At 42.4% G+C, this 27,417-nt stretch overlaps 1 protein-coding gene across 1 annotated transcript in view; it reads right to left on the reverse strand.

The window, feature by feature from the left end:
* LOC138982748 (corticotropin-releasing factor receptor 2-like) overlaps window positions 1-27,417 on the reverse strand; it is a 178,876-nt gene that overhangs the window by 4,797 nt on the left and 146,662 nt on the right. The window contains exons 4-10 of the mRNA XM_070356080.1: window positions 25,636-25,756; window positions 21,489-21,642; window positions 18,768-18,933; window positions 18,322-18,716; window positions 6,913-6,973; window positions 5,212-5,281; window positions 4,635-4,720 (exon numbers count right to left, since the gene is read on the reverse strand). Coding sequence (XP_070212181.1) covers window positions 4,635-4,720; window positions 5,212-5,281; window positions 6,913-6,973; window positions 18,322-18,716; window positions 18,768-18,933; window positions 21,489-21,642; window positions 25,636-25,756 — 1,053 coding nt within the window. The remainder of the gene's footprint in view (window positions 1-4,634; window positions 4,721-5,211; window positions 5,282-6,912; window positions 6,974-18,321; window positions 18,717-18,767; window positions 18,934-21,488; window positions 21,643-25,635; window positions 25,757-27,417) is intronic.

Genomic DNA, 27,417 nt, shown 5'->3' on the forward strand with positions numbered 1-27,417 from the left:
AGGACACCTCCCTTAAAAGGACACTTTCTGTTGTCCATTTGTCTATTATCTCTACCAAAATATACCCGTCATGACAGGCCACCTACAATGAAGGAACATTTTTGGCTGGTCCCGAAGGGTGTCCTTTCATCGCAGGTACCTCTGTACACAGAATCAACAACTTAGGCGCTCTCTGTGCGGAGCAGATTTTTTCATAAAATATATTCTACGCGGAAGCTGCGCAATGAATTCATCCCAAAATTCCCACACTGCATGGGAAGCTGTAAGGATGTATAGTTTTGGTATGAGTCCAAACCAAGGCAGAAAAAATAAGCCGTGCTGATTTCACGAGAGGGACTAGCTGTGTCTGTAAAAGCGCGATTCCTAACAGATAAATCCCAGACGGCGCACGTTCCGCAGGCACAAAGAGATGAATCAAAAAACAAACATTGTTTGATCAACCCATACATTCCCCGTGCCTAGCTAAATGGCGGGGAAAACCAATCATACGCGTAAAAACCCAATCGTAAAAATCATGGATTTACCTTTTCGTTGCAGACGATGAACGCAGAGTAAGTCGAAGATGAAACAGCACCAAAAAACAAGTCGCGTAAGGCGAAATTACTACATTTAGTCAAGTTGTGGAACTCACAGAATGAAACAGAACGCACTGCATTTTTTCACAATGACCGTAGTCCGCCGCTTGTGCTAAACGGAGTGAAACTGACGAGCCTGTTCAGTGCAGTAGTGGTTTCACTGTGCTGCATAGCACGCCTTTCTGTACCTCTCTTCGTTTTAACTTTCTGAGCGTGTTTTTAATCCAAACATATCATATCTATATGTTTTTGGAATCAGGAACCAACAAGGAATACGATGAAATTGTTTTTAAATCGATTTCGGAAATTCAATTTTGATAATAATTTTTATATATTTAATTTTCAGAGCTTGTTTTTAATCCAAATATAACATATGTATATGTTTTTGGAATCAGAAAATGACGAAGAATAAGATGAAATTGTTTTTGGATCGTTTAATAAAAAAATAATTTTAATTACAAGTTTCCGATTTTTAATGACCAAACTCACTCATTAGTTTTTAAGCCACCAAGCTGAAATGCAATACCAAACCCCGGCCTTCGTCGAAGATTGCTTTGCCAAAATTTCAATCAATTTAATTGAAAAATGAGGGTGTGACAGTGCCGCCTCAACTTTTACAAAAAGCCGGAGATGACGTCATCAAAAGTATTTATCGAAAAAAGAAAAAAACGTCTGGGGATATCATTCCCAGGAACTCTCATGTCAAATTTCATAAAGATCGGCCCAGTAGTTTGGTCTGAATTGCTCTACACACACACACGCACAGACAGACAGACAGACAGACAGACAGACAGACACACACACACACACACATACACCACACCCTCGTTTCGATTCCCCCTCGATGTTAAAATATTTAGTCAAAACTTGACTAAATATAAAAAGAAGGAGAAGAAAAAGAAGAAGAAGAAGAAGAAGAAAAAGAACTGACATATCGGATTTCTCATTTTGAAAAATGATGTTGGAAAAGGTAAATTGAATCTTGACAGCCTGCCCTAATAATGGGTCAAACCATGGGCCGGCAGGAACAACGAATCAATAAGAAGGGGAAAAAGCAACAGAAAAAAAACAGAGAGAGAGAGAGAGAGAGAGAGAGAGAGAGAGAGAGAGAGAGAGAGAGAGAGAGAGAGAGAGAGAGAGAGAGAGAGAGAGATGGAGAGATAGAGAGAGAGAGAGAGAGAGAGAGAGAGAGAGAGAGAGAGAGAGAGAGAGAGAGAGAGAGAGAACTCAGAACTTTATTACATAAGGATAAAGGTTTTAGGCTTAGCCTAATCTTCCAACCTGTCCTTGGAACATATACAGAGAGAGAGAGAGAGAGAGAGAGAGAGAGAGAGAGAGAGAGAGAGAGAGAGAGAGAGAGAGAGAGAGAGAGAGAGAGAGAGAGAGAGAGAGAGAGAGAGAGAGAAAGGAGAAGCAAGAGACAGAGAGCAATGAGAAAGTATAACTGCTAAACAAGATATAATCATGTTTGGTTAACGTGCTGACAGTTTTATCATCACCTGTCAACTTTATTGACACATTCAGGAAAATCGTGACCTCCTACGTAGTTTCAGCACCCACTGATGAGAGGTATAGAGAGACAGAAGAACTTGACAGGAATGGCCTACTTAATGAGCGTGTTGCACGTGAACCACTTGCATTATTCAAACGACCCAACTGTATGCAGTCTCTTGGGCGTGAAGTGTAAAAACACTAATCTTTTTGTCAAAATACGAAATCTGGAAATTGAGTAGGTATATCTGATTCCATCGGTTATTACAACACCTAATAGTGGACATCTTTGTTACAAAGTCAGACTGGATGTATATATCATAGAGATAATAAACATTGTTGACTTAACTGAACGTCGGGTCACGATATTTATAGCCATTTGTGCTGCTGAACCTAGAATTACAACAGAAATGATATGGTGCGCGTGCGTAAAATCACTACTCTTTCTGTCATGATACGAAGTCTGAAAAACTGATTGGGTCCATTATTCTATCCATCATAATAGCACAGATAACGGGGATCTGTGGTACAGAATCAAATCGGAGGTGGAGATTACTGAGAAAATGAACATTCTGGTTGTACTAGCGCATCGGGCTACGATCTTTTCTCACCAGCTGTAGCCATAGAAATAAGTAAGTTTTGCTGCTGAACCCATATTAAAAAGTAGACATTTATACTTTGAAACTACTATGACGTCGGCTATGATAACCATCGGACTTCACAATGTCTGTATGTTCAGGTACACACATCATTGGTAGTCTGGGTGGCTTAATAATATCATCTTCCAAAGCATTCTTTGATCCTCTCCCCCCGTCCCCCCCACCCCACACCCCCCTCTAATTGTTGTTCTTTGAGAGACGTCTGTATTAGAAGTTGCCAGTACTACTGCTGCCAATTTAAAGACACACTCCTTCCTGTGAAAAAGATTGGGCTGACAATCACAGATCTGGCCAGGTCGTTTCCGTGGTATGAGGCCATCCCTCCACTTCTACATTCACCCCGCAAATTAAAAGCCAACTTCTTTTGGTACAGTGGTGGACATTTTTGGCAAGCGTCCAAGTAGACTAATGGTATTATCATACGAAACAGCGTGGGCAGATGTAAGACAGGGAGCAGAACTTTCTTTATTTCTTTATTTGGTGTTTATTATTATTATTATTCTCTTTATTTATATAGCGCCTTATCCGAAGTTCAAAGCGCTTTATGCCGTGTGAGATGGAATTTTTTACACAATATATCACGCATTCACATCGACCAGCAAACCTCAAGCCTGTTAGGCGAATGTTCACCTTTCGCGGCCTTTATTCCAAGTCACACGGGTATTTGATGGACATTTTTTATCGATGCCTATAGAATTTTGCCAGGAAAGACCCTTTTGTCAATCGTGGGATCTTTAACGTGCACACCCCAATATAGTGTACACGAAGGGACCTCGGTTTTTCGTCTCATCCGAAAGACTAGCACTTGAACCCACCATCTAGGTTAGGAAAGGGGGGAGAAAATAGCGGCCCGACCCAGGGTCGAACACGCAACCTCTCGATTCCGAGCGCAAGTGCGTTACCACTCGGCCACCCAGTCCATGGCGACGGGGAAAGGGGGGGAGATGGGATAGAGCCACTTGTCAATTGTTTCTTGTTCACAAAAGCACTAATCAAAAATTTGCTCCAGGGGCTTGCAACGTAGTACAATGTATTACCTTACTGGGAGAATGCAAGTTTCCAGTACAAAGGACTTAACATTTCTTACATACTGCTTGACTAAAATCTTTACAAAAATTGACTATATTCTATACAAGAAACACTTAACAAGGGTAAAAAGAGAAACAGAATCCGTTAGTCGCCTCTTACGACATGCTGGGGAGCATCGGGAAAAATTCTTCCCCCTAACCCGCGGGGGTTGGGAGCAGAACTCTTTCCCAGCTTTATTTGCAGACAGAAAAAAAACCGGTTTCATTTGAAGGACGTTATGCATGGTGTTCATTTTAGGTAGGTAACTTGCACACGTTCAATGCATTGCCCTTTGACACGACTTACAGCCCTTGATAAATACAATACCTAAACGTACCTAAACTAAAGAAATCTAAAGAAAGTAAAGCACCGAAAGAAATCTGTAATCCACAGATTGCGCTCAAGAGCCCCAAACAAGCACCTTCTCTAGAAAAGAAAGTTGGAATAAAATGAAACGTGCATGAGTGTTTTTACATCGAGTCAATTTTGACTGACTGTTTTCCGGCAGACTTGGAATCCAGATGAGGGGATGATGAAGACGATAACGATGATGATGATGATGATGATGATGATGATGATGATGATGATGATGATGATGATGATGATGATGATGATGATGATGATGATGATGATGACGGGAAACTACCTACTAGACGTATATGAAAATGAACACACTCATTTTTCAAGATAATATTCCCACTCGTTCCCTTTTTCCTCCATTTGTTTTCATAACTGCCTTCCGTGACGTCATATTCTGTTAAAAAAAAAGTTGAGGCCGCACTGTGGCGACAAACAGCCAACCAGCCAGCCAGTCAGCCAGATGAACACAGACGGCCAATACCTGTACTGCCGAGTCTCCAGACTGTTGGACGCTCTGAGCTTCGTCACCAGCACCCAGATGATGGTGGCCAGGAAAAACACGTTACACTGGAAAGAAATAATAGTTCAACGTGTCACATTGTCTATATCTTGTAACTTTAAAAATCATGCCATAAGACACTGAGACAGAAGACTTTTGTTATCATTCATACCAAAAAAATGCATGGATAAGTGGAACACGTTCAACGTGAACAGTGTTGTTGATTTTCAATGTTTTCATATACTTTGAATGTTCAAGATCTCAAATGAGCTTTCGGCGCAAGTAGCTCAGAGAGGATAGATCTCAAAACATTTGAAATTATGCTCGTAGTCAGATAGTTCGTTTTCTACATGTTCAACTGTTCAAAAAGTACGTAAGCCTGCAATTTTACAGATTCTCGCATTTTCAAAATGTGCTTAAAGTACGCTGGCACAAAGCTATATATTTCTCAGGAATGTCTAATGTTATTTTTTATTCTTCGTTGTCTGCCTGTCGTGCACGCTTGCCTTGAAGTACACACGTACTAAATAGCACAGTTCAAAGGCAGCTCCTCACTCACCACGAGCACAATGATGATGGGTGCGAAGAGGATGTAGTCGTACATCGTGTCCTTGGCTGGAAGCCAGCACCTAGTGATGGACACAAATAAATAAATTATGAAACAAGCGCTGACCTTTTAATGATATACGATATCGACTAAGCAAATCAAAAAGTCCCTTCTGGCCCCCTCTTCCAAATTCAAATATCTGACGTCAAAAGCAAAAGAACGATCGAGAAGACTTCATAACGAGAATAATGCCGTCATGTAAACGTTCTGTCACTTTTTATGTATGTCTCCTGCAGAAACGACATAGTGTTTGGAGAATGAAGTTGGTCTCGGCGACTTAGTCATATATAAGCAGTAGAAAAATACCTGTAAAGACACCGCCAGACTGAGTATGTTATGTATCGTTGTCGTATGTTTTTAAGTGGTCAGGACACTCCTTCCTTCCCCCCTTTGCAATTTGTGCAGGGGACATAATTCACACAAAACACTAGGTTTGTCGTGACACTTTGGATGCATACCGTACACAACATATTCGAAATGATGTCCTCGGCGTACTCCATCTTCCTGTAAAGCTAGCAACCTAAATAGTTGCTACTATGGAGTGTCGCCCACTACCAAGCTGCACACCACATGTAAACGTAAACAGCAAATGAACATCAGGGATCTGAGTCTAGACGGATGAACAAACAAACAAACAAACAAACAAACAGAGTTAAACTTATACACGCCCCAATTTATGGGGGTCGGGGGGACGCTGGTGGTGTAATAAGCAAGGTTACTGACTCCAGCACAGGTGTGCAAACTGAGACTTAATAGTGCTATAGGCCTACATTAAGGCTAACTAAGGGTGTTATCAAGTTAACGCTAGATTACGCAGTAAGACATTTTGCTGTTGACCATTCACTAAGGCGTTAATGCATATAATTATTGTGCTACAGACTTGCAAACAGAGACAGATTGGTGTTAAACATTCACTAAAGCGGCTACTAGCCCTACGCATATGTCCTTCAGTTGGGTATTTATAATACTAATGTATCGCTGAGAACTTTGCTGTATCCGATGTCATCATATTGGTTTAAACTGTTTTATTCAACATTTGTGCATTATTTACAAAAAGACGCATATTGAGTAAACAACAACAAGCATAATGCTTATAGTGGTGTTTACAGTTTTCTAGAAAATTACATATATATGTCATCATATTGACGAGTTAGCAGTTTGAACGAAGCTCTTGAGGAAAAGTAAGCAAGGACTGAGGTGCTTTGGTCTGCGAGGGGTTGGCCAATCATGCATGATCACTAGTGATCATGGTATTAATAAAGATAATAACAACCATTATACATGATCTTTACAAAGCACATAATATATCCATCAAGGAAGACACTGCTAACAGTTTTGTACGTCTAAGGTAAAAATTAATGATCATTGGAAACAGCAATGTAAACAGAGCATTCGACTCACACACACACACACACACACACACACACACACACACACACACACACACACACACACACACACACACACACACACACACAAACACACACACACGTACATGCACGCACGCACGCACACAGACACACAAACACACCCACACACAGACGCGCGGACACACACACACACACACACACACACACACACACACACACACACACACACACACACACACACCATGTCTATGTTCATATGAATCACTGCACGTGCAATACTTACATTTCGTCGACATACACCGCTTTCATGATGGCCCAGATGGCTGTTATCAGCATGGGACAGACTGCAACAGAGACGAGATCATTGCAATGTTAGTTTCCGCAGCCAATGGCTAGTTTAAAACTTTTATAATGCAAGTAATTAATTGTTACAGATTGCCAAGAAGTGAGCGAGTTAGTGATAGAGTGTGAGTAAGTACGTTTAAATAGAGTATGTGAATGTGTTTCAATTTGCTCGCCTTACGCTGCGAACTTAGCATACGCAGGCAACACGGGGAGAGCTAGAGCGAAAGTGACAATTAAAGCTCTTGGACCTAATTCAGTTCTACATTGGTATTGTCTGATATTTTCTTGCAATCCAATTGTATAAATCAACTACTAGCTCCGACGATTTCGGAGCACATGAAGTGAGAAGTAGAAGGGAAAACAAAGTTGTGCGAACATAATTATAACCACATACGGAAATAGGCATTTCTGCTAAACTGAGTGGAGGCAAATCGGGATTCCATAAACGCTGGACTGCACTGTCGAGGAGATTCGTACAATGCACATAGTTCGCATTGGTCGAGTTCATTATCATCTGCACGGACACGTTCGCGAACTTTCTCAGTCAAGGTAGATTTACTACGGATACCTTATGTTCGACAACTGGGTCACCTACATCTAAACAAAAATAGGCGCTGCGAAGAAGATCGGAGTGTTCCGGTCAAAAAGGCTCGCGAATTCCATAACCGGAGGCAGGGAAGAGAGAGAGAGAGAGAGAGAGAGAGAGAGAGAGAGAGAGAGAGAGAGAGAGAGAGAGAGAGAGAGAGAGAGAGAGAGAGAGAGACAGATAGACAGACAGACATACAGACAGACCGCAAGAGAGAGAGAATAGAGAGAGAGAGAGAGAGAGAGAGAGAGAGAAAGAAAGAGAGAGAGAGAGAGAAAAGAAAGAGTGAGAGAGAAACAGAGAGAGAGAGACAGACAGACAGACAGAGAGAGAGAGAGAGAGAGAGAGAGAGAGAGAGAGAGAGAGAGAGAGAGAGAGAGAGTGGTGATGAGCTCAGGACAATAACAATAGCTCCCCATGAAAATGCCACTACCACAACTACTGACCTTCCCAGAATTGCTCCGTCCATTTTCCATCATCTCTACTTCAATGATTTTCATCTTCCTCCCAATTATCTACCCGAAACTTTCCATACACCATCGACGGTTCAACCGAGGGCACAAACACAAGGGAAGTAACCACTAATCAAGGGAAGTAGCCGCGAGCGAATCATAATGGCGGCAACAGGAGAAGCCGGGTTTCGTTAATCATGGAGGACCAGCGTGGATACACAAAAAATGGCAGGGGCAAATGAAGAGACAGTGTCATAAAATTGTCACCACAAACAGAGTTAACGAGGCCACCTCGGAGCAATCACCCCTTCAGTGCACTACAGTCTTGAGTCAGCGAACGTCGTGGAACGTAGTCTATCTTTGGGTCGTCTTAACTGAGGGGTTGCAGTCGGTGCTATAATGCTGGTAATGGTGTGGCTAGCGAGAGTGACAATTGAACGGGTTGAGGTTGTTCCCCCTAGTTAATAAGACCAGGGATGGAAAGGTGGGTACATGTATATGCCTAAGAGAGGCGGAGGAAAAGAAGGAATGACATTCTTGAGTGTCCTGTTTTTGCGAGAGGGATGGGAGGGGACGAGAGGAGCCTCTTGTATGCCCATCTTCTATTACTTTCGGTGTGTGTGTGCTGGGGAGGGGGGGGGGGGGCGGTTTTATGAGTTTCCAGGGTAATTACAGTGAAGTCAGTGACCGCTATTTACTTCAGCTAGGGCTGCTAACAAGCAGGGCGATTGCTTCTGCCTCTGTGAGTGTGTGTGTGTGTGTGTGTATGTGTGTGCGTGTGTGTATGTGTGTGCGTGTGTGTGCGTGCGTGTGAGTGTGTGTGTCGAGGGTGCCATGAGTGGACGAAGGTATTTTTTTCATCGAAACTGTATCTGTATCAGAAAAGTTGAACACCTCGCTTGTTTTACCTGCTTTTTCCTGTCTGTGTTGGTATATATTAATAAATATATATATATATGTGTGTGTGTGTGTGTGTGTGTGTGTAGCGTGCGTGCGTGCGTGCCTGCTTGTCTGCGTACGAGCGTGCGTGGGGTTGTGCGTGCGTGCGTGCATGTGTGCGTGCGTGTGTGTCAGTCTGTAGAGAGGGTTGTCCCCCCCCCCCCCCGTCTATATCGAATTGTTGCAATCAGTTACCACCGTTTTCACTACGTCGTTTGACAAGAAGATTGTAATAACTTTCTTGCTTTGGTCCCCTTCGATAAGGGGTTCCATCGCGTGATTATTGGCGACGGTCTAGCAAAAACATGTCTGACTCCTGCCTCCGACCGTTGTCTCTCCCTTGGTTCTTCTCTACTTTGCTTTCTTATCTCTGTCTCTGTCTGTCTGTCTGTCTGTCTGTCTGTGTGTGTGTGTGTGTCTGTCTGTCTGTCTGTCTGTCTGTCTGTCTGTATGTCTGTCTGTATGTCTATCTTTATTGGTCTCTTTGTCCGTTTGTCCGTGTGTCGCTGCATGTCTCTGTCTCTCTCTGTCTTATCAATTAATTAAACGTTTGATTGTATTCATTCATTTTCTTTTTTTTCTTTCTGATGTTGATGAACTGTTTAAGTGTCATTACGTGTTCTATTTAACTTTAGATTGTTTGTTGGTTTGTACACTTTGATTGTTTGTTCTTTCCTTTGGTTATTTTGTTTGTGTGGTTTTATTTGTCAAGGTCTCTCTTCGCTGTATGTGTGAATTTGTAGCAAGGACTAGTTTTAAACAGTACCTGATGGACCTAATGCTACTATTGTGATTGGGTAATACGGTTTTCGAGTTCGAGGTCTGTCTCTGTCTCTTTCGATTTTTCTCTCAACAACTTTGCCTTGTAAATCAAAGGTCCTGGAAGGCAAGGTACTCGCCAGGAATAGCCATGGTGAGCATTTGCAAGTTTATTTGCACGTATTTGCAAGCACCCTACCACGCTTTGAAGTTTTGTAAAGTATGGTATGCACGGTTGGAACTTTGAAATGAAGAAGAGATTCCTTCCTAGCTGTATTAAGCACACACAATGTCCACGTAGTAACACTTTCTCAGGGCTGATCTTGTTCTGTCAGTATGTTGTCATCAAAACGAAATGATTTATTTTGAGCAAATGGCGGTGCATACCCGCAGTGTGTGCACAGCTTGCATTCTCTTTTTACAATCAGTCAATACTTGAATGAATGATTTAACGAGGGCGGAGGGTGAGGTTTGTCTCCCTAGGTGTGTGTGTGTGTCCAAAGCATATCTCAAAAACTAGGGAACGAATGTTTATGAACATTCATGTGCTAATCTAATTTTTAAGGGAATTTTTGTTTGTTTGTTTTTGTTTGTTTGTTTGTTTGCTTAACGCCCAGCCGACCACGAAGGGCCATATCAGGGCGGTGCTGCTTTGACATAACGTGCGCCACACACAAGACAGAAGTCGCAGCACAGGCTTCATGTCTCACCCAGTCACATTATTCTGACACCGGACCAACCAGTCCTAGCACTAACCCCATAATGCCAGACGCCAGGCGGAGCAGCCACTAGATTGCCAATTTTAAAGTCTTAGGTATGACCCGGCCGGGGTTCGAACCCACGACCTCCCGATCACGGGGCGGATGCCTAATTACCACTAGGCCAACCGTGCTGGTCTTGAGGGCATGTGCTTGTGCCGTGTTGTTCCTATTTCCGATAGTGCTATTTGACGATGTCATATTAATTTACCCGTTTGCAAAATTTAAGGCGGTACTGTCACGGCCGCAGTTTTTCGTCAATGCTATTTAAATTTGTGTTACATTATCTTTGACTTGGTACGGACTATATGGGATTGCATTTTTACACCCCCGGTATAGGGGTGTGTATAGGTTTCGCTCGATGTGTTTGTTACACCCCCGGTATAGGGGTGTGTATAGGTTTCGCTCGATGTGTTTGTTTGTTTGTTTGTTTGTTTGTTTGTGTTCGCATATAGATCTCAAGAATGAACGGACCGATCGTCACCAAACTTGGTGAACAGGTTCTATACATTCCTGAGACATTCCTTTATCAAAAGGACACGGGCTACAATATCACCATCCGTGGATAAAGAAACTTTGTCACCACACAACTCTCCCCCTAAACATGGGAAGGCACTCCAAAACAAAACTCCGAATCCAAAAGAGGAAACTAACCAGGCTTTCAAATGAAAAAGAAAAAAAGATCAACAACAACCTGACACGAGCCAAACAATTCGTAATCAACTTGTCAAATGTACAACTTTCAAATGAACAATACCTGGGCCTAGAAAAAGGCCTCAAACTCATACCTACACCAAAAACAAACAAACCAACCATGAGAAAACGAATCTCGGCAGACTTCTGCAAACTTGCACGAAAAATTAGATGCAAATTCTACTTCCGTGAAAACACCTCCAACACCGCAATACCTCCATTCTACACAAAATCCAATTGGAACCCCCCACCAGGAAACGAAGCCATCGAGAAATACATCTTCAATACCAGAATGGAACTATACAATCTTTCTTTGAAGAAACTACAATCCAACCTCTCTGAAAATGAAAGGAAAGCACTCAAAGAGCTATCCGACAATCAAAACATTGTCATACGCAAGGCCGACAAAAACAACACAATCGTGATTTTGAACAAATCCACCTACAACGAGGAAGCACAATTCCAGCTCTCAGGGGTACACTACAAAAACATCCCCCCACCTGATCAACTGTCATTGATCAATCAAATGATGACAATCATAACCCATCTACAGAAAACCCAACAAATTGACAAACCAACATACAACTTTCTGAGCCAAACCAAGAAGGCACACAAAACGGGGAAACTGTACTTTCTTCCAAAAGTACACAAATTCTCCAAAGAAGAAATCTGCAACCTACAGACGAACGGAGCCCAAGCCACTAGAATTCCAAGCAGACCTATCATGTCCCAATGCGACACCCCATCCCAATACGTGGGAAAATTCATCGATTTCTTTCTACTACCTACTGTAAAAAAACAGTCCACCTACATCAGAGACACATTGGATTTCATCCAACAGATCGAACAACTCATTCTTCCCCCTAATGTACTCATTTGTACATTCGACATCACCAGCTTGTATACCAAAATGACAGCAAATGAACTCATCAGTGCAGTCAACGAAGCTTTACCCAGCACCCTGTGTATTCCACCATACCACCTTTCCACAAATCACACATCGTGGCACTTCTCGAACTCATCTTGAAAAACAACAACTTTGTGTTCAACAACCAACACTACAACCAGTGCATTGGAGCCGCCATGGGAATGACGGCATCCCCGGAAATATGCGACATACGCATGTTCCAACTCATGAATGAAATCCTCGACAAATATGCCTACAAAGACACGATTCTTTGGCACGGACGCTACAGAGATGACGGCATCATGTTCTTCAACGCTGACAAAAACCAAATTCACCAGTTATTTGAGATAGCCAACGCCCACCACCCTCTACTCAAAGTCACATACAACATCTCTGACTCAGAGGCGACATTCCTCGACACCACCATCTACAAAGGCAACAGATTCCTGTCCAACAAAATACTGGACCTGAAAACACACAGAAAATCTACTGAAACATTCCAGTATCTCCATCGTGAATCTGCCCACCCACCCAGCGTCTTTAAAGGACTGGTTAAAGGTGAAATGATCAGATACATTCGAACCAACAACAACATATCCACACAGAACAAGGAAACTAATCTATTCCTATCAAAACTCCTTGAAAGAGAATACATACCAGGTGAATTAGACCTGATCAAACAAGAAGTCTTGAACATACCAAGAAACACACTTCTGAAACAAAAAACCGACCATCCCACCAAAAACAAAACTCCACCACTTCTCATGGTCTCAACATACAACCCCAGACTGAGACACCTTAAAAAGAAACTCCTAAAACACTGGAAACTGATTCTACAAGACACGGAATGTGCCAGATTGTTCCCTAAACCTCCCCTTGTGGCCTATGCCAGACACAGGAACCTGAAAGAACTTCTTGTAAAAACCTCGTAACAAATCAAACAACAAGCAACACCTGCCTTGCCTAAACCAGGTAAAGAAAACAACACAACGCCAGGAACCCCAGTGTTTATTCATAACACAACAACAAACACACAAAAACACGGAAAGAATAAAATAAAGCCACGGGAAAAAAACATACGGAATACCAACAGTGGCCGGAAAAAATAAAAACAATCCAATAACGCTACACTGACCAACAGTATTGGTAAAACGAAGGATTCAACACACAACACGGCCACACAGCCACAACGCGAAGGAGGGGGGAGGGAGGGCAGAACTTCGCGCCCAAAAATCACCCCCACGGCAAACCCCGCCCACCCAACCGAAAAGCCCCACTGCATGCAGCAAAGAGGCACACCCAACCATTGGCGGAACGCTGATTGACACACACTGTCTTGCCATGATCTACACGTACCAATGAACCAGACCTCAACTCGGACGAAACTGCCTATTTAAACAGCTGGAATCAAACAGCATGAGAGAACATGACAGCATCCTCGAAATCAGTCTACTACCCGCGAACGCGGACGCTCCTAACCAAACCCTTCAACTGAACCAGAAACCAGCCAAAGAAAGGGTAAACCCCATTCTGGAAAGACTACAGGAGACGTTCAAATGCAGAACGAGCTTAACCACAGCAAAACAATCGATAACACTCGCAATCAAGAAGAACCGGTGTGTACCCTTTTTGAAAGGGGCCACCGACTTCAACCCAAGTTTAAACGACAACAATACGGAACAAAAACCGTTAAAGGCACGATGTACTATACAATCACCAAGCCTTACATAAGCCTCAATCACTGAGAGGACAAATACACCCAAACAAGGGAAAGGAAAAATAGTCATCTATAAATGATTATTCTCAATCGAGAAACAAAGTGATGAGGATATGGGTTTGAATAGTTGTCCCCTGACGAGGCTACCTTTCAGTTTCCCCAGAACACCTCTATAAAATCACAAAGAAGCTATCCTAGCAATTTGAAACTGTAAATATTGCCGAAAAGTACTATAATTGGGAGAGGTACTTCGGGAACTCTGGGCTGCCTACTGCATTTGCTGGGTTTGGCAGACCTTTGATATTTTACCCCCTAAAATTGGGACCAGTCAAACACACGGTTAGGGAGTTATTGGTGGATTAAAATTATACAAGCACTTATAGAGGGACATCTTCATGGTCAAAGGGAAATAACCATTCTCACTCAGTCACTGCCACCAACTGAGAAGGTTATTTCCCTTTGACGGGGGTGTTTTTCCTACCTCGTAGGAATTTCTTGTTATCTTTGTACCTTCAAAGGTCGTTTATGAAATGTGAACTCAAAATGTGCCGATTTTTCCAATATTTTTCAAATCTGAACCTAAATCACAAAAGTGTTATAATTGTATTCCTTATAGCCTTTTCTATCCGAAATCATATAGTTTTGTTGTGTTCGATTGAAAGTGGGTTTAACATTAGATTGACTGAATGGTTAATCACGCCTCAGCGTTCTTGTTTTCTTTTTTATTGCTGAAAACCTTATGCAATGAAATAGAATCAATAACGGGTCCTCAGGCAGCCTCATGTTTCTGCTGTCTGCACATTTCTGACACACAATCTAATCTGTTTAAAAGTTTAACCTCCCAACGGTCTGATGTCTCTTTCAATGACTAACTCACTTAGTTGTAGCAGAGGGGAAGCATCACAAAGTCACTTGATTTAATTTCAAACTTTGTGCAATATTAGCGAAGAAGAAATAATCCAACCGGCTGCGTGATCAAACTATATTTTGTAAAGGAACGTATTATTCTTGGTGCTAACGCTTAAAGCACGCACGAAAGTGCGTAAACACACACACACACACACACACACACACACACACACACACACACACACACACACACACACACACACACACACACACACACACACACACACACACACACACACACGCGCGCGCGCCCGCACGCACGCACAGACATTACGAAACAAATAAAGGCAAAATAGCTTCATAGAATGTTTTACCGTAAAAAAAAGAGCATAATCAGGGTTAAAAGACAAATAATCAGATATGTCAAAAGGGATTTGGCTTTTGCAGAATTTTTGGCACACGAAGCTGTTACCTTCAATTTTGGATGTCGAAATCGTGTCTGAGTGAATGGTCAATGCCGTGATTCCCCTAATGATCCCGTTTGATTCTGCAGCTTTGCAGGGAACATCCAAAGCAATCTATTTCAAAGGCCCACGACTAGAGGAAACAGGCACAACCACAAAACGAGATTAAACACCGCGACTCCGTCGATTTGATCAATCAGCACACGGTTGAATAGACCTTTTTATGATCCTTTCTTATCCTCCTCTTGCTCTCCCTCCCCAACCTCGTTCTTCTTCTTCCATTTACATTTAGTCAAGTTTAGACTAAATGTTTTAACATAGAGGGGGGAATCGAAACGAGGGTCGTGGTGTGTGTGTGTGTGTGTGTGTGTGTGTGTGTGTGTGTGTGTGTGTGTGTGTGTGTGTGTGTGTGTGTGTGTGTAGAGCGATTCAGAGTAAACTACTCGACCGATCTTTATGAAATTTTTCATGAGAGTTCCTGGGTATGATATCCCCAGAAATTGTTTTCATTTTGTCTATAAATGTCTTTGATGACGTCATATTCTGCATTTTGTAAAAGTTGAGGCGGCACTGTCACACCCTCATTTTTCAATGAAATTGATTGGAATTTTGGCCAAGCAATCTTCGACGAAGGCCGGACTTTGGTATTGCATTTCAGCTTGGAGGCTTAAAAATTAATTAATGACTTTGGTCATTACAAATCTGAAAATTGTAATTAAAATTAATATTTTATAAAACGATCCAAAATTACGTTAATCGTATTCTTCATCATTTTCTGATTCCAAAAACATATAAATATGTTATATTCGGATTAAAAACAAGCTCTGAAAATTAAAAATATAAAAATTATGATTAAAATTAAATTTCCGAAATCGATTTGAAAACAATTTCATCTTATTCCTTGTCCGTTCCTGATTCCCAAAACATATAGAGATATGTTTGGATTAAAAACACGTTCAGAGAGTTAAAAAGAATAGAGATATAGAAAAGCGTGCTATCCTCCTCAGCGGAACCGCTACCGCGCTTTTCTGGATTGTTAATTTCACTGCCTTTGCCACGAGCGGTGGACAGACGATGCTACGATTGTACGGTCTTGCGGAAAAAATGCAATGCGTTCAGTTTCATTCTGTGAGTTCGACTGAGCTTGACTAAATGTTGCATTTTCGCCTTACGCGACTTGTTTTCTTCTTCTCTATCTTGTTCTTTTCTTCACTATAATAACAGCAATTCAAATTGTTTTGCTGTTTCCTCTTTTTCCTCTCCCTTTTTCTCCTCCTACTTTGTGGCGTAACAGATCAGACATTTTTGTGTTCTAATTATTCATCTTTTGTGATTTGTTTAACAACTTTTTGGATTGAGTTTTAAGGGGCTTATTGTCCGTCAGGTCTTAATTGCCTATATTGGACATGAATTGGTTTATACGATTCGAGTTTTTACGCCCTCACGGCTTTTGATGTTTGCGTGTTTAGGTGGTATCAGCCATCTGCACTTATGGTAGAATGACCAAGATCTTTAACGTGCCATTGTGGTGACACGAGGGTGGGAGATGGATACCGTCTCTGGGTCTGCACATAAAGTTGACCCGTGTCCGTCCCGGCCCGGATTCGAACCAGCGACCTCTCGATCACAAGTCCAGTGCTCTACCACCTGAGCTACCCGGGCCCCCACTAGCGACACATCCGTAGAAATGACGTTCTTATACAGCTCTTTCTACGATGCTTTGCTCACGTGGGTGTCCGGAAAAGTTTCAAATTTTTGGTTTTAGAATTTCGTTTTTGATGTAGAAATTGGGTGTCTCACAGAGGTAAAGGTAATTAGTGCAAAAACTTTCAACAGTCTAGCTCCGAATTTTGTGTAGCAACTGATTATTTTCCTTTTTGTATTCACCTGAACTTGACACTGTCGTGATCTTGAAAGTGACGAAGGTCAACAGGACTTGGACGTCATCAGAGACTATAATTATAGGCATGTGACGTTTAAAGAGTCTAACGTCATAAACATTCGATAACATGTCAAAGTTATTTGTGTGTGTGTGTGTGTGAGTGTGTGTGTGTGTGTGTGTGTGGGTGTGTGTGGGTGGTGTGTGTGTGTGTGTGTGTGTGTGTGTGTGTGTGTGTGTGTGTGTGTGTGTGTGTGAACAAAGACAGTCTGATAGAAACATTGTCATTTTCATCGCGTCGGTTCCAGATTTCTGTTCCATCCACCGCTCGTGTCAGAAACTTGGCAGCAATATTTGTAGATGCTGTCAGAAGCAATACTTCAACAGAGGGCTGGGTTTTACTGCACTTGTTCGTTTTTGTGACATAACTAGTTACAGCATGACGACCGTGACACTTAACTGTCAAACTATGATTATGACAAATCCAACGTTGCCTTGATTTTACTTTGACTTTTCCGACTTTATTGGTCAGATAGATTTTTTTAGCACAGTCATTCGGATATTTTGTTTTCCTTTTTTGACAGCTAATCCCTGAAAATGTCAGTAAACTTGTGAATTTCCTGTTTCACTCAGGGATTTCACAAATTTCCTAAAACTTCTAGGAAATTTGCGAATTTCCTGATTTCAAGGGGCAGGAAATTCGCACATTTACTGAAACATATTTGAAGGGAAACAAGTGCTTTGTTGGTTGCTTGTAAACCATTTAATGATACTGGTTTCCTTATATACCGAGCAACAAAAGAAACGCGAATTATTTTTCGATATTTTGATTTTTAAAAACGCAGTTAATCTAAGAGTGACAATTTTCGGGATATAGATGCCCTATGCAGTCATGTGTAACAAAGCTGTTGTGTAAATATTTTCCCATTGCTGCTGTCTCAACGCACGGGACAAGCAGTTTCCACGTGAAACACATGATGCGCGCTTACAGCACGTGCAAGCGGAGTAGGAGAAACCTCATGTGTGAGATGTGTTCACTGATGCATTAGCAATAAAAAGATACCATGGCACGCTTACTGCCAGTCTCACTTTTGACAGAGTCAAGATGCCAAGATTGACATCAGAACAACGCGAGAGGGCAGTGGGTCGATTATCGGCTGGTGATGGCCCCGAAGCGGTAGCAGTCGCTTTCAATGTGCATCTGTCAACAGTATATCGCCTTCAGGAACGTTTTGTCAACACTGGAAGCACTGCTGATACACAACGAAGTGGAAGACCTCGCGTTACCACACAGAGACAAGATCGCCAGATCGTGCGTCATCATTTAAGAAACCGATTCCATACAGCCAATGAAACAGCCAGGAACACCGTCGGGAACAACCAGAGACTCATCAGTGGCCACACAGTACGCCGAAGACTTGCTGAGCGAGACCTCCAAAACTGCCGTCCAGCTAGAGCACCAGTCCTCACTCAAAGACATCGCATGGCGCACCAGCAGCGGGCCCAGGATCACATCACCTGGAACTGGAGACAATGGCGACAAATTCTGTTCACCGATGAGAGCCGTTACTGTATCAGTCATGTTGATAGACGTGTCAGAGTGTGACGAAGAAGAGGTGAACGCTATGCTGATGACTGCGTCATGGAACACAATGCCCAGGGTGGACCAAACGTCATGGTCTGGGGTGGAATCGGCCTCAACCAATCCCTGGGACCTGTGTTTTTCAACAATCTTGGTCCTAGTCGGGGAAACGGCATCACAGCACAGCGTTATATTGACCAGATCCTACAGCCTCATGTTGTGCCCTTTTTCCAGGTCCACAGAAACTGTGTTCTGCAGCAAGATAACGCTCGCCCGCACACAGCCAGGGTCACCCAGGCCTTCCTGCAGCACAATAACATCGACATCATGGCCTGGCCCGCCCTCAGCCCAGATCTGAATCCCATTGAACATTTCTGTGACCAACTTCAAAGAGAGCTCAGCCAGTTACGCCCAGGACCAAGAACTGCCGCAAAACTGCGTCAAGACCTTATCCATGCCTGATGCAACATCCCGAGAGACGCCATCAACCGACTCATCCACTCCATGAGGCGCCGCTGCCAGGCCGTCATCAACGTCCATGGGGGTCACACACCGTACTGACAATCTGTCGAGGCTTCCTTTGCCCATGGCATCGAAAGACTATGCCATAGCTAAGAACAGTGTTTGAAGAACATTCCACCGTGATTTTGATTTGTTTCGAAGTAACGTTTATGAGAAATGACATTTTCAAATTGTGATTAAACGTTTTTCTGAAGAAAATTCGCGTTTCTTTTGTTGCTCAGTATATTAATGCAAGTTAAACCCTCATATTTCTCTCTCTCTCTCTCTCTCTCTCTCTCTCTCTCTCTCTCTCTCTCTCTCTCTCTCTCTCTCTCTCTCTCTCTCTCTCTCTCTCTCTCTCTCTCTCTCTCTCTTCTCTCTCTCTCTCTTATACTGTCATGTTTCCTAAAAATGTTTAACATAAAATCTGAACGAGTACATTAAAAGGTACATTGTGACACTCACATGTCTCTACTATACTGTCATGTTTCATAGAATTGTTAACATAAAATCTAAAGGAGTACATTACAAGGTACATTATGACACTCATCTCTCTCTCTCTCTCTCTCTCTCTCTCTCTCTCTCTCTCTCTCTCTCTCTCTCTCTCTCTCTCTCTCTCTCTCTCTCTCTCTCTCTCTCCTTTTCTCTGTATGTCTCTTATACTGTTATAAAAAACAAATTGTTCTTGTTTTTTCTTCTAACAGTAAATCTATCAAAATCACAATGTAAAATAAAGAAAACGGACTCTTTTTTTTAAAGAATTTCACAAATTTACTGAAACGTTTTTCACTGTTTAGTAAATTTGTAAAAAAATGGCATGCTCATTTCAGGAAATTCGCAAATTTCCTAGAAATGTTAGGACATTTGTGAAATCCCTGAGTGAAACAGGAAATTCACAAATTTACTGAAATGTTCAGGGATTTCGCAAATTTCCTAGTTTCGAGAATTTACTGTAACATATATATATTTACATGTCTAATTATATTTATCTTTGAGTTTCTGACCAAAAGTGAAACCTAACAACCAGAAGCCAGTTGTTTTCACTATCCGAGTGGTGAACATTCACGGTCAGAAACAAACCTGAATCACGTACCACGTGACCCGGACGTGTTAACATGAGATTCCACCTGCTTCTGATCATATGAACAAAAGACTAAAAAAAATGCAGCAAAAAGTCGTAACAGTGGCGCGCGGTGCAAGGGACCAGGCGGGAGAAGAAAGAAGAAGACGAAGTGCGAAACGTTTTTTCTTTCAAATTTCGATCCAATTTAAGGCAGCTTCCGCATTTCACCCATGCAGTCCAACCGCAGTCCTAAGGTGTCCGCAATTTTGTGCCCAGCGTGTAACCAAGCAACAACAAAAAAGAAGCCCATAGATCCCACTCCCTCTCTTTGGAGTGTGCGATTGAAGCCAGTGAGAGAAGAAAGTGGACAGAATGCAAACTGTGGTGCGTTTCGCAAGCGTTCTTTCTGTGTGCCAGAGTCAAGTTTAAAGTTTAAAGGTATGGGTAGTATGATGCTGGAGTCGGGTCAACGCCGAGAATCAGGTCCAAAGACACACTTTATAGGCATGTTACATAATGAGTATGAAGCAGAATGGGTCTGAACAAGACTATAACAGCTAATGTGTACAAGTAAAATGACTAAGACACTCACTTCAGCCCACGATGATGTAGTGCCAGTGTTTGATCTTGCCGGCAAAAAAGTCCCAGACTTAAAGAGCTAGTGTCTACAAGTCATATAGGACTAAAACAGGTAGTATGTACAAGTAAGATGACTAAAAACAGCTAGTGTTTACAAGTAGATTGACTAAAACAGCTAATGTGTACAAGCCCGCGCGTCTGCTTGTGACGTAATGTTATATGAATGGAGCGAGAGAGAGAGAGAGACAGAGACAGAGACAGAGACAGAGAGATTTGTTTTGATATTGTCGTCCTAATCTTGACTATTATGAGTGGACTATTTGCGCCTCGATATTCTATTTATGTTCTTACGTTTTATGTTGTTTATTGTAATGCTGTATACACCATACATGAGTTTCTCCTCGTTGAGATAATAAAGTGTTCTATGTCTATGTCTGAAGTAAAATGACTGAGACACTCACTCCAGCCCACGATGAGGTAGTGCCAGTGTTTGATCTTGCCGGCAGAGAAGGCCCAGACTTAAAGAGCTAGTGTAGACCTACAAGTCCTAAAGGACTAAAACAGGTAGTATTTACAAGTAAGATGACTAAAACAGGTAGTATTTACAAGTAAGATGACTAAAAACAGCTAGTGTTTACAAGTAGAATGACTAAAACAGGTAATATCTTCAGGTAACATGACTAAAACATCTAATGTGTGCAAGTACAATGACTAAAACAGGTAATAACTACATGTAACATGACTAAAACAGCTAATGTGTACAAGTAAAATGACTGAGACACTCACTCCAGCCCACGATGATGTAGTGCCAGTGTTTGATCTTGCCGGCAGAGAAGGCCCAGACCACCATGGCGAAGAGGTACATGCCCTCCACGAACATCCAGAAGAAGTTGGTACAGTTCAGGTAGCTGAAGATGGTCACCTTGATCTTACACAGCCACTGAAACAAAGCAAAAGCTAGCTAACCATAGCACATTTTGCGTTGCCTGAGCAAAACGCTTTGTAACGTTAAAGGGCGTTACATTTGTATAGCCAAAGCATAGTTTTGGCGTGGCGATCGCGAGTGTTTGCGGGCGCTCGATAACGGAACCATTGTCAGGGGAAATACCATTCAGGGCTATGTGACACTGTTCGAAAAATAATTGTTCACAGTGACAATGTTGGCACAAAGTGTCATAATGAACGCACAAATGCATGCGCCTTCACTCCGCCTCTCGTGTAAACACATACGTATATAGGTAAGTTACATCGCTCTTACGCTTTATATTTACGTAACGATATGAAAGTGCAGACTTTCATATCCTTATAATACTGTCTCGACATGGATAAAATACTGATGATCGAGCAGAGATGTAACCCATACATACACCCTGCCATAAAGGTTCAATGAAATTGAGAAACTGAAATTTAATTCAAGGCGCGCGTGAACAAAAAACAAAAGAGATAACCTCTTCAATTTCCACACTGCGCAAGATTAGTTCAGTCAGTCACTACCTCACCGCTGATGCAACCAAAACGTTAGTGTGTTCTTTAGTCCTCTCAAAGATAGATTATTGCAATTCTCTTCTCGCCGGCCTCCCTAAGTACCTTTTAGATAGACTTCAAAGGATCCAAAATAACGCTGCTCGCCTGGTCTTCAAATCTTCCAAGTATGAACACGCCACACCCCTTCTTCACTCTCTACACTGGCTGCCAATCACTAAAAGGATCGAATACAAACTCTCCTCTCTTTCTTTTGCCGTCGTATCTGGTTCTGCCCCAGAATACTTGTCAGAACTCCTCAATCTCTACACCCCCTCTCGTCAGCTTCGCTCCGCCGCCGACACTCGACTCTTCCGACTCCCCACAGTGCAAACAAAGACATGTGGCGAGAGGTCCTTCGCCTATCAAGCCCCTGTGACCTGGAATAGATTACCTCTGCCTCTCAGACACACAGATTCTCTCACTACATTCAAGACAAATCTCAAAACACACCTCTTTCAGCGCAAGTGATTTCCCCTCCAGCATCTCCCCACCCACCCCATCCCGCCCCACCTCACCCCCTACCTAGTGCCTAAAATAACGTGTATATATATTTTCTGCGCTTTGTGTCAGCACTGTTTGTGTGTGTGTAAATAGTATCGTTGACACATTTTTATATAGAAGCCTATTGTGGTTCTTGTGCTTAGGCTGTGTATTGGATTGTCATTGTATGCCTGCATTATTAGTTGTCAGTAATTATTACATGTGCTGATTGTTCTCTTTGCCTGCGCGCGTATAGTATGTTGGTTATGTTTGGTCATAGTATGTTTGGTTATGTTTGGTCGTTATCTTTGTCTGTGCGTGTATAGTTTGTTGGTTATGTTTGGTCGGTTTCTTTGCCTGTGCGTGTATAGTATGCTTGGTCGATGTATGTATTGTAAAGCGCTAAGAGTAGACATTTTTCTAGAATAGCGCTATAAAAGTTTGCATTATTATTATTATTGATACTTATATGCCCCTCCCCACACACACACACACACAAAAATACACCAAAATACACCAACAACCAAAACAGAACGAGAAAAAGGAAACCACTAGAAGAAAACAAAAACCACGAAAACGGCACATACATAAATAAACGGGAAAAAAGCACAATACCGTAAATGGACTCCTAAAATGCAAAGCATGGTTGAGAGCATGTTTGTCATTTGACGATCAAGAACTCCAAACAAACAAATACTACAAACAAATGCAAGTGGTTGAAAGGGTACAGTGCAAGAAACAGAGAGAGAGAGAGAGAGAGAGAGAGAGAGAGAGAGAGAGAGAGAGAGAGAGAGAGAGAGAGAGAGAGAGAGAGAGAGAGAGAGAGAGAGAGAGAGAGAGAGAGAGAGAGAGAGAGAGAGAGAGAGAGAGAGATCAAAACTGCTGACAGTCGGCGACAAGGACAGACGACCAGAGTCATCGAATCCAGTTGGAAATCAATATTTTCCTTTCACTTCAGTTGACAGACTTGTAAATAATGCAGGGTCTTATATTTTGCTGCTATTGTCCCCCTACAAAACACTTAAAAGCATGCTGGAGGCTTAAGAAACAATATGACGTTACAGATGAGTTTGATTTATAACCTTACCGACGTTCTCAGCCAACTCGGTCACACTGGGCCGCTAATGAAAAAGGTGTTCTGATTATGTCGTATATGGTGTTATAATTACTTTTTAAGCTCTGTTTGTGGCTGTTTTTATGCCCGTGGGAACATTCTTTTCTCAGAACATAACTATGTGTGTTGATGGCACCATGCTCTAATGCTAAGGTGTTGTTGTATACATTTGGAAGCTATTATGCTGTAAATTAGGTGCTATTGTGTTATTATTTTAGTGCGTTTCCTTAGCTGTTACTGTCAAGCTCAGAGAGCACAGACTAAGTCCTTGTTTTCGACATTGTTCGCACTATATAAGCAATAATTATCATTATTTATTTGTGGTTTAAATCCAACAGACTAAAACCTTCAAACTTTGATTTTGTGTAATACAAAGAAACGGGTACATTTCAATTTTTATAAGTGCTCCACGCATTGCCATCAAACTGTAACGGTATCGTGCACACACACATTGATTCATGTAAAAAGCTGTAAGAGACAAACCTAAAAGACTTCTAAAAATAAAAATTCTTGAATCTCTTTACACACTAAACGTAAGAAATAGTAACTCGAAATTGCATGTATATTCCACGTAAATGACTTAAAACTCACTGGTAGAAACGCCAGAAGTAAAACTTGGTCACGCAGTGAGTCGAGGACACTGACTGACATTTGCGGTTCCCTTCATGACAAGAGTCCATCCGTTAATACTTTTCCTTGTTTTGAAATCGACATTCACACCAGTGCCAGTAAACAATGTTGCATGCTATTTTAGCATAACGTGCAACTTTTTATTATTATTTTGTGTCTTTTAAGCTCGCCAAATTGTTCAATTTTCCATCAATTCTACAAAGACTCACCAAGACATTTCGAACTCAATTAGATATTTCACGGGAGATCAAAAGCATTGTCTCAGATGATTCAAAAACCCTCAGTAACTGGTGTTATGTGTAAGGCCCCCCCCCAAAAAAAAAAGAAACAACACAAAAAGGCTGTTTACGGTAACATAGGCACAAAAAAATAGGGTCGGTAGGTCGGGATTTTTTTTTCCCCAAAAAACCCCATATTTTTCAGTTATTTTGCCAAAAAACAAAGACTTTTTTTTCCCAAATACCAAAAGAAAGTCTGGGGTCGCGCGAAAAAATAGGGTCGGTCGGAATACCGTAAAGAGACTATTTTTTGTTGTTGGCCTTAGCACAAAGCCAATAAAGCATAACAGCAGTTCACGAAGCAGTGATTCAAATGTGGCCCTATTGTTGTTACTACATTCCCTACACACATTTGGGGATATCTCAATGTGCCGTTCCATAACAAGTCAAGCTGTTTGTTGCATATCATAAGGGAACGAAAGGCCTTTCTAGCACAATCATTGATTTGAAAATAAACTTCTTCTTCTTCTTCTTCTTCATTTATAGGCTTAGACACCCACGAGTGGAATTTTACGTGTATGACCGTTTTACCCCGCCATTTAGGCAGCCATACGCCGCTTTCGGAGGAAGCATGCTGGGTATTTTCGTGTTTCTATAACCCACCGAACTCTGACATGGATTACAAGATCTTTTCCGTGCGCACTTGGTCTTGTGCTTGCGTGTACACACGAAGGGGGATAAGCCACTAGCAGGTCTGCACATAAGTTGACCTGGGAGATCGGAACAATCTCCACACTTAACCCACCAGGCGGCCGCGGCCGGGATTCGAACCCTCGACCTTCCGATTAAGAGGCTGACGTCTTACCACCCCGCCACAGCGCCCGTCTGAAGATAAACAACCTCTAGACAAAGACACCCACCCAGACGCTTTCTGCCTAGTTTAATTGAAGCATGGTGAGAATGTTACCTCATGCTGTGACCTGTGGATGTGCTCGAGCATGCTGTGCATGAGGAAGTACATGATGTTCTTCAGGATGAAGGAGACGATCAGGTGACAGTGGATGATGTTTCGAAGGCATCGCAGGCTCCTGCAACATGAACAAAGTATGTCAAAGTTAAAACTAGTATAATCATTTAAACAAAGAATCAAAACCAGACTACAGAAGACTATGTTACAAAGGCATCGAAGGCTCCTGCAACAATTACAAAATATGTTAACGTTATAATTAGTAAAATCATTTAACTCATTTACACAGGCGATGTTTTGAAGACATCGCAGGCTCCCGCAACAGTGGCAATATTATGAATCGCAAAAAAACAAAAACAAAATATTAAAGTTTGCAAGGGATGCTAGACGACAGCGGCTGATGTTACGAAGGTATCGCAGGCTCCGCAATAGTCAACGGACATGTCAAGGTCATGTGACAGGGTGACGCAGTAGTCGCCCTTGTGACAGGCAATTGCTCTGCATTGACGGAGTTGTGTCCCTGCCAAAGCGTGAGCTATATATAGCAGCTCGACGTTTTTGGTACGTCGGAAGACAGCACGCCCGTGAGATGTGAGGTGCGTTGCATAGAGCGTTTCGAACTGTTCGCGAAGAGACAAACAGTTTTCATGTTGTAGGAAACGCTATGTTCGCGGCGAACTGTTCGCGGCGAACTCAATTCTACCCTCTCTACCTATTTTCAAGTAAATGGACCCATCTCTTCGCTGACAGCCGAGTCAATGCATGTATATTGGGGGCGATCATCCGAACAGTCGCTTTGTACTTGGAACAGCCCTCCCTACCCGCACTGACAAAAGTAGACGAGTCCAATCGCTTACAGCTCAGTCCATGAGTACATTTTAGGGGTGACGGTATGCAGTGGCTCTCAGGATATCTGTGTGTGTTTGAGTTTCGTACCCCACGTGGAGAAGCAGGGCCTTTCCTTTTCTTTTTTTTGGTGGTCAGATTTGACAGTTAGATTTCTTGTCGAGTCCGTGGAAAAGCGTTGTGGTCTTCATTTCATTCAATAAAGGTGAATGTTTAGGAGTAAAAAGCCCGTGTGCGCGGGCTCTCTCTCTCTCTCTCTCTCTCTCTCTCTCTCTCTCTCTCTCTCTCTCTCTCTCTCTCTCTCTCTCTCTCTCTCTCTCTCTCTCCGTGTCTCTGTCTTTCTCTTTCTCTCTCTGTTCGTCTGTCTGTCTCCCCCCCTTTCTTTTTCTTTCACGATCTCTCTACCTGTCTCTCTTTCTCTCTCTCTCTCTCTCTTTCTCTCTCTCTCTCTCTCTCTCTCTCTCTGTCTCTCTCTCTCTTTCTCTCTCTCTCTTTCTCTCTCTCTTTCTCTCTCTGTTCGTCTGTCTGTCTCTTCCTCCCTTTCTTTCCCTTTCTCGATCTCTCTATCTGTCTCTCTCTCGCCCCCCTCGCCCTTCCGCACACACGCGCGCGTATACACACACACACACACACGCACACACACACACAAACAAACACACACACATACACACACACACACACACACACAAACACACACACACACACATATATGTTTACATACACACATACACACGCGCGCACTCACTCACTCACACACATTAACATAAACCAACAGTGATACACACATAAACACAAACAAGCACGCACACACACACACACACATACACACACACACACACACACACACACACACACACACAGCCATTGCCATACGCACACGCAAATACACCCAGACACTTCACTTTGTACGCAGATATGAAGGTGGGGGAGGGCAGA

Source organism: Littorina saxatilis, linkage group LG12 (genome assembly GCF_037325665.1).
Source record: "Littorina saxatilis isolate snail1 linkage group LG12, US_GU_Lsax_2.0, whole genome shotgun sequence".
In the NCBI taxonomy this organism is placed as follows: domain Eukaryota; kingdom Metazoa; phylum Mollusca; class Gastropoda; order Littorinimorpha; family Littorinidae; genus Littorina; species Littorina saxatilis.